At 42.1% G+C, this 12,091-nt stretch overlaps 1 protein-coding gene across 1 annotated transcript in view; it reads right to left on the bottom strand.

Moving 5' to 3' along the window:
• CPOX (coproporphyrinogen oxidase) overlaps nucleotides 1-12,091 on the bottom strand; it is a 342,309-nt gene that overhangs the window by 33,818 nt on the left and 296,400 nt on the right. The window contains exon 6 of the mRNA XM_044072354.1: nucleotides 8,287-8,391. Within this exon, the coding sequence (XP_043928289.1) occupies nucleotides 8,287-8,391 (105 nt within the window). The remainder of the gene's footprint in view (nucleotides 1-8,286; nucleotides 8,392-12,091) is intronic.

The raw sequence follows: 12,091 nt of genomic DNA, 5'->3' as shown, positions 1-12,091 counted from the left end.
TATTGGATATCACATATCCCAGGTATCTAACCTGTTTTTTCCAAAGTTGTAACTTACTTTTGTTTGCTTTGTGTCCTTGTATTGCTAAAAAATTTAATAATGCTACTGTAGCCACCCTGCACTGCTGCTGGGTGCTGCTAGCAAGATGTCATCTACATAAAGTAGAATTTGACTACCTCGGTGGGTAAACCCTGCCAGGTTGCTAGCCATTTTTTGTGCAAATATTGTTGGGCTCTCACAATATCCCTGTGGTAGTCGAGTATATGTATACCTTTTACCCTGAAATGTAAATGCAAACCAATATTGACTATCAGGATGTATAGGTATTGAAAAGAAAGCATTGCTAATATTTACCACAGAGAAATACTTCTGTTGCTGTTTCAAATCATTCAACAAGGTATGTGGGTCTGGCACCGTAAGTGCTCTAGGTATTACTGCATTATTTACAGCTTGTAAATCTTGTACCATCCACCATTCCCCATTTGCTTTTTTAATAGGAAATAGGGGTGTATCACATGGTGAATCAGGAGATTCTACCAGTACTCCTTTTTTGAGTAATGCTGCTATTATAGGCTTAATTCCTACTTCTGCATCCTTTCTCAAAAGGTATTGTCTTTTCTGTGGTCTAAAAGCTGACTTTGGGGTAATTGTAACTGGTCCTGCTGTTTGAATAAGCCCTACATCTAACTTGCCTGTTGACCACAGAGTTGTTGGAATTTTACACAAGGCCTTTTCTTTTTCTTTTAATAAAAATGCTAATCAGCTGTCCTCACTAGATTGCAAGTGTACAGCTGTATGTGTGTGTGTCAACCAATTCAGTTTTTGTTTTTGTATTCCTTGTCCTGACAGTTCTAAATCAGTCTGTTTTCCCATCTTGTTACCTTTTTCTAAGTCTGCCCATTTAACACTTTTGTTTTTTGTCAAGCTGACATGTGGCAGTCTATTGGACTTATACAATTTTATGAATTCCTGAGGTAATGAACAGCTTACTAGACTGTTTCCCTCAGTATCCCAATATAAAGTTCGTAATATTAATCTGTTAGCAGGATTTTTGAACAATTCTTGCTCATATTCCTTATCAGGTCCTGGTGTGCTACAGTAGTATAGCGTACAATGTAACAAATGCTGCTGATCAGTGTCAAGGGAGGGTACCTTACTGATGGCTACGTTCATCAGTTCTTTGGTTACTGCCCCTGGACCAGTCATAACTAGGTCCTGGCTGTACCAATAATAGGCTTCACCCTCCGATCACATCACAAAAGCATTCATTTGTCTTTGTGCTTCCATACCCTGCATGGTAGGAACTACTGCTATGCCAAATATCTGCATAAGGTCTCTTCCCAGTAAGTTTACTGGACATTTTGCAGAAACTACCATTTTACTTTTCTGAGTCATACCTGAAACAGGGTCAGTTATTGCTATATTATGGGAGAGTGGTTCCCTGTATAGCTGTCCATTTGCTGCTTTTACTAATATATAATCAGGTGATTCAGAATGTTCTGGTAACTTGGAGGGGTGTATCAAAGTCCGTGGCGGCTCCTGAGTCACACAGGAATTTGACTTCCCTTCCCTCCACCAGAAGTGTCACTTCTGGTTTTGTATCTGCTAGGTTGAGCTCCAGGCTCAACAATGCTAAATCTAAAATTTCATTTCCATTTTTATCCTCTACATCTGTTTGTACTTCCTCTATTCCCTCTACTACATTCACATTTTCTTTTTGTTTATTAACCTTTCCTGATGATTTTTGATTGTTATCACTATCATATAGTCAGTCCTCATCTCCTTTATCTTCTGTCATTGCTTTCTTATTTTGTTTACAGTGCCTAGCTAGATGCCCTTTTTACCTGACTGTAATACAAATACTTCAGCTCCGTCTTCAGCAGTGAAGACTTGTGCCTTTATTTTCTTTTCACTATTAAAGTGTCTTTCAGCATGTCTAGCATACTCAAGTAAGGCTTGCAGCCTGCTTGTTCGGTGATCTATCATATGCTTTGTAATAAAGCTACTGATAGAGGCAATGCAACCTTTTAAAAATGCATTTTTTAATTGTTGTTTAAAGCATTCTAATAATCTAGCATAATATCCATCTATTGTCTCATTTTCCTGTTGTTATGCATTGATTAATGCAAGTTCAGTCTGCTTTAAGTTTCCATTTCTCAGAGATTTTGTCTGTCAGACCTTTCACTATGTTGTCTAAAAATGTTTTTGAATTTCTAAGCTTCTGTTTTTCTACAATTTGCTTCCTCAATCCACCTGTGTGCTTGAGGTATGCCTAGTTGGTGCTGCTTTTTTGCCTGACCTCCTGCATCAGATTTAAGCTGTTTAAGGAGTTTAACTAGTGTAAGTTTATCTAGTTTACCATCAAATTCATATTTGTTAACACATTTTGTATAATACCTAACATATCAGCATGCTGTAATTGTATGTATTTTGTCTCTTTGGTTAGGCGGATCTTGCAAGGTTTTAGTGCACTGGTTTCCCATGTCTTAAAAAAGACTGTTACGTAACCCTTTTCTTACCACGTGGTATCTTCTCCCCTTTTCTTACCACGTGGTATCTTCTTCCCTCTGTTCAGCCCTGTCTAGAATGACCGTCTACTTTATTCTGTTTTCCTGATCTATGACCAAATATACAGTACTGCAATTCGTTCCTGATCTGTTAAAACAAATCTAAGTAACATTATACTGTAGCCTGGTCCCTGATCTAAAACAAAAGCAAAGAGGGAAATTCTTCCTACCTGAGCCTCCCGTCTATGACTGCACGTTTTCTTCTTGGGGTCCAGTCTTCCGCTCTTCAGCCACAGATCAGAAAGTGGACAGCCTCTTTACACACAACAATTCAGTCAGAGGTCTTTTCACTCAAGAAGAACCATTTTGGCAACTTCTCCTGCGCAGATTTATTACCACCCATACACTCTGACCTGTGGCTTACCAAGGGAATTCCGGTCCGAAGGACCAAAATGTCAAATAAATTGTTAAAATCAGACTGTAAAAATCATTAGGCTTTTCAAAATGACAGTCAATAACACAGGAGGTTCAAGTTCAAAACGTTTTACTAGTGTACACCAGGAGGCAGAAAACCATACAGTACAAGTATAGAATTCTGACTAATTACATTCAGGAAGTATACATTATTTTATACTCTTTACAATCAGCTTTGCCCACCTTACTGACGTGGTCAGTCACAGGGCACTTACATCATTACAGTCTACAATATTCTATTCATAAGAAAGTGCTGAGGTTATACTTTTTAAAAGTTTTCCCATGAGAATAATACAGCCTTGCAAGGCACCTGGTCAGTCATAATGTCTCTCTGTAAATGTTGCTCTTTCAAGGTTCTGGTTCTGCTCGAATACAATACTCGGTTCATTTCTTAATATGCTCCTTTGTCTTAGCAGCTGTACTTTTATCTCTGATGAGATTCACAAGGCCAACCATCTCAGGGAAAGGAAGAAAGATTTCAAAGCTAAATACATTTATTTTTCCTTGACCCAGCAGCTAGTTAGTAAAAGACATAAGCTTGCTGAGCTGGCTACTGCCAGGGTCAGAGTTCAATCACACTGCAGCTCTAAAGCTCCAAGCAATTACATGTAAGATCATTCTTACTGCCATATTGTAAAATAGAATAAAATGCATTACATACTATTTGCTTCTAAACTAGCACTTCATATATGTTTAGATATATATTTTTCTAACAGATTTATTGTGAATGTTACTTTAAAATAATATGACTGTTTAGTTAATTAATTGCAGATGCTTTGTAAATTAGAATCAATTATACAATTATAAATGTGTATATATACCTTTGTTAGTATATACTTTTTGTGATCCTTTGAAGGCGAAAGGCCGAGGTACCAGATTGTGAATAAAGAACTGGCTAAGTACTTGGACTGTGTTTGTATACTGCTGTTCCTTCAAGTGTTTGTAGAAAGCCCAAGGCCTGCAGAATTTTTCTTGCAGGGAGTTGGGTCTTTGTTGCCATTGTTTTGAAATACTGAGTCAGTTGTAGTTGTTTGTCTGACGTCAGATAAGCCATCTGGGCCGTTGTATTCAAGCTGGCACCCAGGAATGTCATATTTTGTGAGGGTACTATTTTGATTTCTTTTCGTTTACTGTGTACCCTGGGCAACTTAGAAGGTGTTTTACAAAAGCCAGATGTTGTAAGAGGATGTCCTTGCTTTCTGCTTGGATGAGGCAGTTGTCCAGGTATGGATATATTTGAATTCCTCTTTGTCTGCAGTATTCAATTACTGGTTCCAGGCATTTTGTGAAAACCTTGGGCGCAGTGGATAAGCCAAAGGGTAGTGCAGAGAATTGGTAATGGGTTGAACCTGCAATAAAACGGAGGTATCTTCTGCAATTTTGTCTGATAGGGACATGCAGGTATGCCTCCTTGAGGTCCAACGTTACTAACCGTGCTTTCTTGCCCAACATGGGAAGAAGCTGCTGTAGTGTTAGCATCTTGAATTTGGGTACTTGTAAGAAGGTGTTTAGAACTGAAAGGTCCAGAATTGGTCTCCAAGCATTGTCCTTTCTGGGGACTAGAAAGAGTCTTGAGTAAAATCCTTGGCCTTGCTCCCGTGTAGGTACCAGTTGAATGGCTCTCATGTCCATGAGAGCTGTAATTTGTTTTTGTGCCTCTGCCCATTGATTTTGTGGCAGGTTTGGCGTTCCTCTTATTGTTGGCAAGGTGTGGAAATGGAATCTGTATCCTTGTGAAATAATGCCTAGGACCCATTTGTCCTTTGTGACGATGCGCCAGTTGTCTGAAAAAAGTGCTAATTTTCCTCCCAAGGGAGCTGCCAAGAGAGTTTTGCTTGGCCATATGAGGTTTAAGTCATTGTGTTTGCCTTCTAGTAGTTTGGGGCCTGTCTTCCCCTCCATTCTGTGTTGCAGTGCCCCATTGTCGAGGTTTGTAGTGAATTTGTGGTTGTCCTCTGCCTCTTGGGCGTCTGTATTTACCCCTCTGAGGTCTGTCAGTAGCTGGAAAGGACCAATTTTTTGTTGACCAATTTCTGCTGAAGCGAGGGGGCTGAACCTGTAAGAAATCTTTGACCGTCTGCATAGATTTTGCCTTATCCTCCACTTTCTTTAAGACGACTTCTGCTTTAACTCCAAATAGGACATCCTGCTGTAAGGGAGCATCTAGTAACTTTGCTTTAACATGATCAGGCAGAGTTTGTTCCTTTAACCAAGCATGCCTACGTATAACAGACCCAGTAACAGTTGCTCTACAGGAAGCTTCCAAGGAGTCAAATCCACATTGTAAAGTATGTTTGCCCACCTGTTCAGCTGCATGCAACAGATCCTGCATTTCCTTCAATTCAGACTGTTAAGGGTGTGTGCTCATCTTTTGTTTTATTTGAGACATTAGAAATTGCTGGTATTTTAGCATGTGAAATTGACAATTTAGTGCTCTCATAGCTAGAGTGGCTGAGGTGTAAACCTTCTTCCCCCACCTGTCTAGTGCTGTGGAGTCCCTTTCATAGGGTACAGGATTTTTTGCCATAGAAGCCTTAGCCCCTTTGGGACCCTGGGACATAGTCTCTGGGTCAGCAACAGGGCTTTTGTAAAGGAATTTGTGGGAGTCAGGCACTCTATAATATCTGTCTGGTTTTGGCTGGAGCAGGAGGCAGAGAATCTGGGTTTAAACTAGATTCTAAGCAAACATCATCCACAATGTCTAAAACTGGGGGGATAGCAAGTGATCTGTGCTGGGGGAGTAAAAGAAACTCTCTGAGCCTTTTCTTTGAGTCAGAGTAGTCCTGACCTTCCCAGTGAAAATGTTCCCTCATAGTATGTAAAGTTTCCCCAAAGGAGTAATCTTCAGGGGGAGAAGCTAAGGGAATGGAATCCTCAGCATCAGAATCTTCATAAGGGGGAAAGGAGTGATATTGTTCCTCAGAGGAGACTGAGGAAATAGACACTTGATCAGAGGAGGCATAATCTTCCTCTTGTCTAGGCCTTTTGTCGGGTGGGGGATGGGAACCCCTGATTAAAGTGATCAAATCTTCAGCCATTTTAAGCATCTGCTTCTTAGGCATGGGGCCTTGAACTGGAGACTGAAGTGCAGTCTTTTTTGGTTTAAGAGGAGTCTTAAGCTTAGGATACATTTTTATGGTGAGCGTCGTCGGTCTGAAGACACCTTCAGAAACCGAAGGTATTTCTGCAGCACCAGCATCTTTCTGCAATGTCGTTGGTAGGGCCTAAAGGAAATGGCTGCGTCAGCCTAGAACTCTCCGCCATAGGATCCGAAGCGGTCTCGGGTTCCAATTCTGCGGTAGCCAGGGGCTGCGTAGGCACCTCACTGAAAACCGGTGAACCGGAGACCGGGCCCAGCCGAGGCCTCGGAGTCTGGCTTGGGTCTAGGCTGCCTGTCCTTATCTTTGCGTTTTTTGTGCACGCCGGTAGTCGGTTGCTCCGACGGCATAGTGTAACTAAATTTTCTACCGAAGTAGTGTTGTGCGAAATCAAAGCATCGCTTTATAGTCCGCTTATTGAACCTAGTATAAAAGCGAAAACCATTGACATCGTGGTGTGGGCCTAGACAAGGTATACAATAAGAATGAAAATCTTTATGAGGTATTTGCTTCCCACAAGAAATACAATTGTTAACTTTTTCTGACATCGGTCTGAGGCAAGAAAAGTTTCCCCAACGGGGTACTTAGCTTTATTGAAGACTTCGGATCTGAAATTCAACTTCGAAAATCTCAGGAGTCGGCCGGCCGGCACTTGCGAACTGCTTCTGCTTCGGGCACCGCGCGGCAAAAAAGACTGAAGAAAATGGCGTTGGATGCATCATATATACCCCTGGCGCACTGACGTCAGGGAAGAAATGACTGCAACTGACGCCAGACCAAGACTTTGGAATTCTGGCCAACTGTGGGACTGCCTGACAACAGGATAACCCAAGTGTGATGACTGCAGCAGGGTATCATGATGAACATCAGGGCATCTTGTTAAGAAGCACACACTCAACCACAAGTGTGTCTCATCTCTCTAACCCCCTAAACAATGCCCTATGACAAATCTTTTGCAGTGGAAGACTATAAGGTAGTACTGGCCCAAAAATTGTGATACATAAGATATAAATGAGACACTCATTATACTTCAGAGACAAATCTACTAACCATTATATATGCAGGTGTCTTACACAACACTGGTAGACACTTAACAGGTCATCTGTCTGTGACCTTACTCAACCACATGGGAAATAGAAAATTCACCCCAGGGATCACTCCAGTGGCTCTACTCGACAGAGGCACTGGGAACTACGGTTGGGTGGCACAATGTCAGGGTAATCCTATGGGCTAGGTTTGTAAAGGCTCCTGCGCCATTAGGCTAGTACACACCTATGAACAATCGGCTGTACAACATAGAAGCAACATCACTGATGACGTGCAGAAACTGCAGAGGTGTATTGCACTAGAAAAAGAGGCCACTCGCTGTCTATTAAACTAACCAGTGATGACTGTATAATGGGTGTATATCTAATGTGTGTTTATATAGGTACATATCTGTCTCTACAGATGCTCTGGCTGCTGTTAAAGTGAGTGGGCTACCTTCCACAATAATCTGTTTCAGTGGCCTTGCCTGTCGTCATGGTGGGACTGTTGTTTGTACAACACTATGTACAGCACAACAGAACAGGTTTTGGGCTGTTAGGATGCTACGTGGGGTAGCTGTATCTACAGTACTTGGAAGCCCTGGTTACAAGCTCTACTATAAAGAATTGAAGTTGTGTATGGTACTTTCCATCCCAGACTATGGACAGAGATAAAGACTTACTCATGCACTGTCTTTCATTTTCATATATTCCTCATTCCACACTGGGTACTGCTGAACGATACCATACTTCATGTTCAGGGCTGTAGACTGTTGTCCTTGGACTGCCTTTTGGCCTCTAAAGCTTGTTCTACAGTGCACTAGCTCTGTACATTGATAACCATGTTTACAAAGACAAGCCATATTTGTTAATGCGATCACTGAAAAGGAATTACTTGACATTTTCTCTCCCATACCTCTCTCCTCCCTGCTGATTTCTAAGTCCCTTACCCACCTCTCACTCATTTATCTGGGTTCAAATTTTTCACATGCTGCAAATGAATGGCAAAATTCATTCAGACATGCACATACAAGGAAATATGGGACTGAAATAGTGATTAAAAAAAAAGTTCCTGTAGCTGCTGAACAGCATGCAAACATTTTCCCTTCATACGGATGGTGTATGTTCTGAATGCAGTATGTGAACAGTCTTTGCACAAACACATTTCTATTAAGCACCTACCTGGCTGTAAGTGGAAGCGACATCAAGATGCTTTCTGTCCGAGATCCTGGTGTTGCAAGTCCAAATTTGGTCCCTCTGTCATATACAAGATTGAATTCCACATATCTATAGAAACAAAACAAAACTGTGGACATAAAAAAGCTGCAGTGACACATGGCTGTTAACTCACAACTGTGTCTTGCAGTAAACAGCTAAAAAAGGCATGCATTTCAGACAGAGGGACATGCACAGAACAGACAGAGAAAGAACAGAAAAAAACAACATGGCCTAGATGACATACAATTCTTTTTAGAATGTGCTTACTTGTTCTACCAACAGGCAGCAAAAATGGGACACACATGCAATTTTCTCTCCTGAAGTCTGTATTTTGAAATACTGAGTGCTGAGTTGAATATTTCCATAAGCAGAACCTCAACATTTCTGATTAATTCTGAGGTAAGACTGAATGACTAACAGTCCAAGCCTCCTCTCTGCTGAACAATCTTCTGTTCTTTCAGGATTAGTCTTGTCTTATCTATACACAATCAAATGATTCTACTGATATTCCTATTGTTCAAAATGCAACATTTTTTAAATCTTGGGATATATATATATATATATATATATATATATATATATATATATATATATATATATATATATATACACACACACACACACACACACACACACACACACACACACACACACACACACACACACACAGTCTTGCCAGACTTAGTTTTACATAATCGGCCACTGCCCCATACAACACTGGGAACCATGATCACTACTATACATATGCAAAGCAAACATTACTCAGAAAGCAGAAGATACAGGGCTTTACTGTAATGTAGACTAGTGGTCACAAGGGTATGAACCAATACCTGATCATTACGCAGAATTTTGAATACAGAGAAAAGGAGACTTGATAGTCACGGAGTCCTAGTCAGCAGATGTTCCGTCAATCAAAAATAAACAGAAGTTGAACACACTATCCACCTACCCAAAATGATTCACCATCTTGTCTGATATCAAAAACAGGGAAGGAAACTAGCCAGATAACACAGTGAAAAAGCATTACAATCAATGCTTTAGCCTTCAATGAACTAACTTCTAATTCACAGAAAGCTATTTCATTGGAAAAGTACAGTTGTGTACACTTACCATAAATGTAGATGTCAGAGTGTATTCACTGTTGCAGTCATTACATTTGGGTAATCTGCTGGCAGGTTGCCCTCAGTTGGCCTGATTAACAAAGTCTTGGGTCCTGCTTCGGTTGCTGTCCATTCTTCAATGACATCAGGTCGTCAGAGGTATAAAACATACAGACAACGTCATTACATCAGTTTTTCTTGCCCCAGATGTCAGGTGCCCCCCAAATGGGGAGCAAATAAAATTAAAAACACAAAAAATATACCTCCAATCCCAAAAGCAAATACATCAAAAGGGCATTTAAGCATAGTGAAAGAAAATAGAGGTATAGCCAAAGAAAAATAGGGGGCTGGAGGGAGGGTAACCAGGACTGCAACAGTGAATACATTCAAACATCTACAATTATGGTAAGTGTACACAACTGTACTATGTTCTTCGTGTTTCACTGTTGCAGTCATTACATTTGGGTAGATTCCCAAAGCTATGGTTGGGTGGAGGGAATTATACAGCATTAGGACCATCTATAAGGCCCTGCAGGACAGCAGTGGCAAAGCCAGCTCTGGATTTAGAGAAAAGTAGTAAATGGTAATGTTTGGTGAATGTATGAACTGAACTCCAGGTAGCAGCTTCTAGAATGTCCCTGGTAGGAGGACCACCTCAGAGCAAGGCTGTAGAAGTAGACGAAGCCCTGGTGGAATGGGATCTGATCCCCTGGGGGACAGTTTTTCCATGGTGCATATAGCGGAAACAAATACAATGGCTTATCCATTTGGAAATGGTTTGCTTTGAAATAACCTTTCCCTCTGCTCCTGCAGCAAATGCCACCAGCAGTTGTTCAGATTTTCTTTGAGATTTTGTCCTGTTTAAGTAAAATCTAAGTTGTCTATGTACATCCAGTGAATGCAAAATCTGCTCCCCCTTCTTCTGTGGATTGGAAAAGAAAGTTGGCAAATGTATGGTCTGATTAAGAGCCACACTGGATACCACCTTAGGCATGAAGGATGGATTGGTCCTGAGAGATACCCTGTCCGCATGAAAAATGATGAAAGGCTCCACTGCCATAAGAGACTGTAATTTGGAAATCCTTCTAGCTGAAGTGACTGCTAAAAGGAAAGCAGTTTTCCAGGAGAGAACTTTTAAGTCTGCAGTAGCAGCTGGCTCGAAAGGGGGGAAGAGTGAGCTTTTCCAATACAAAATTGAGGTCCCAGGCAGGGGTTGGAGCTCTCCTGGGTGGTCTTAAGTTTTTGGCCCCTCCAAGATACTGCTTTAGCAGAGGATGAGAGTAGAGGAGAGGTTCTGTGTTGTAATGAGCTGAAATGGCTGTGGCATGGATTTTTATGGAAGAAAAGGACAGCCGAAAAAATCTTCAGCAAACTCCGCCCGGCGCCTGAGAGTGCGCTTGTTGAAGCGAGCACAGGCTACACAGGCCGAGATGTCGTGGTCTGGGCCCAGGCAAGGGAGGCAGTAAGAGTGGAAATCCTTATGAGGTATTTGTTTACCACAAAAAAGACAATTGTTAACTTTTTCAGTAATTTCTGACATCGGCTGAGGCAAGAAAAGGTCCCCAGCAGGTACTTAGCTTTTGATGACTTGTATCGTAGAATACAGGAGCTGACCGACCGGCACTTGCGAACTGCTTCTGCTTGGCACCGCGGCAAGAAAGACTGAAGAAAATGGCGTCGGCTGATGCTTATGTACTCCAGCCGCTCTGACGTCGGAGAGAAATGCGACATCAGCCGACGTCAGACCCAGACTTTGGAATCCGGCCGACCGAGGGCTGCCTGAGGCAGGACAACCCACATGTTATGACTGCAGTTGCATTCTTGAAGGACATCAAAAATTTCAGGAGTCAGCCAGCCGGAACTTGCGTACTGCTTCGGGCACCGCATGGCAAGAAAGACTGATGTAATGGAGTCAGCTGCATGTTTTATACCTCTGACGACCTGACGTTATGGAAGAAGTGACAGCATCCGACGGAGAAATCCGAAGACTCTGGTATTCAGGCCGGCTGAAGGCAGGCAAATAACCCAAATGTGATGACTGCAACAGTGAAACATGAAGAACACCTGCCCCCTCTGGACTGGCTACAGGAGCAGAATCATTTCCATTTCCCTGCGTAAGATTTTCTGGTGCTGGGCCTTCTGGCCTCTGTGATAATGTCTAGGACCTGTTTGCTTAACAGGCGCTTCTTGTTTGCTTTTAGAGTATCAGCCATGCTGACAGTTTGAGAATCTACAAGTCTGGGTGCAGCATACCCACCCTCCCCCCTACACCTGAGTCAAGAGGTCTGAGATCAGGGGAAGCTGCCTGGGTGGCTGTGATGTCAGGCTGCGCAGTAAGGGGTATCAATGCTGTCTGTGCCAATCTGGAGCAATGATGATGGCCTTTGGTCTCTCCTCCCTTATCTTGATCAGTACCTTGGGAATAAGAGGCAGAAGAGGGAATGCGTACACAAAGACGGAGTTCCAGGGGAAGGTCAAGGCATCCACCTTTGACACTAGGTGGTGATGCTCCCTGGTAGAGAATTTTGTCAGCTGGTGGTTGAGGTGCGAAGCAAAGAGATCCACCTCCAGTGTACCCCACTCCTGAGTGACTTGCAAAAATATTTTTCTGTGGAGCTGCCATTCATGGGGGTCCAGTAAGTTTCTGCTTAAGTGGTTCTTTTCAGCTG

The sequence above is a fragment of the Protopterus annectens genome, chromosome 5.part0 (genome assembly GCF_019279795.1).
Source record: "Protopterus annectens isolate FY-2018-M chromosome 5.part0, PAN1.0, whole genome shotgun sequence".
NCBI lineage: Eukaryota > Metazoa > Chordata > Ceratodontiformes > Protopteridae > Protopterus > Protopterus annectens.
This window is presented reverse-complemented; position numbering and strand designations above follow the sequence as displayed.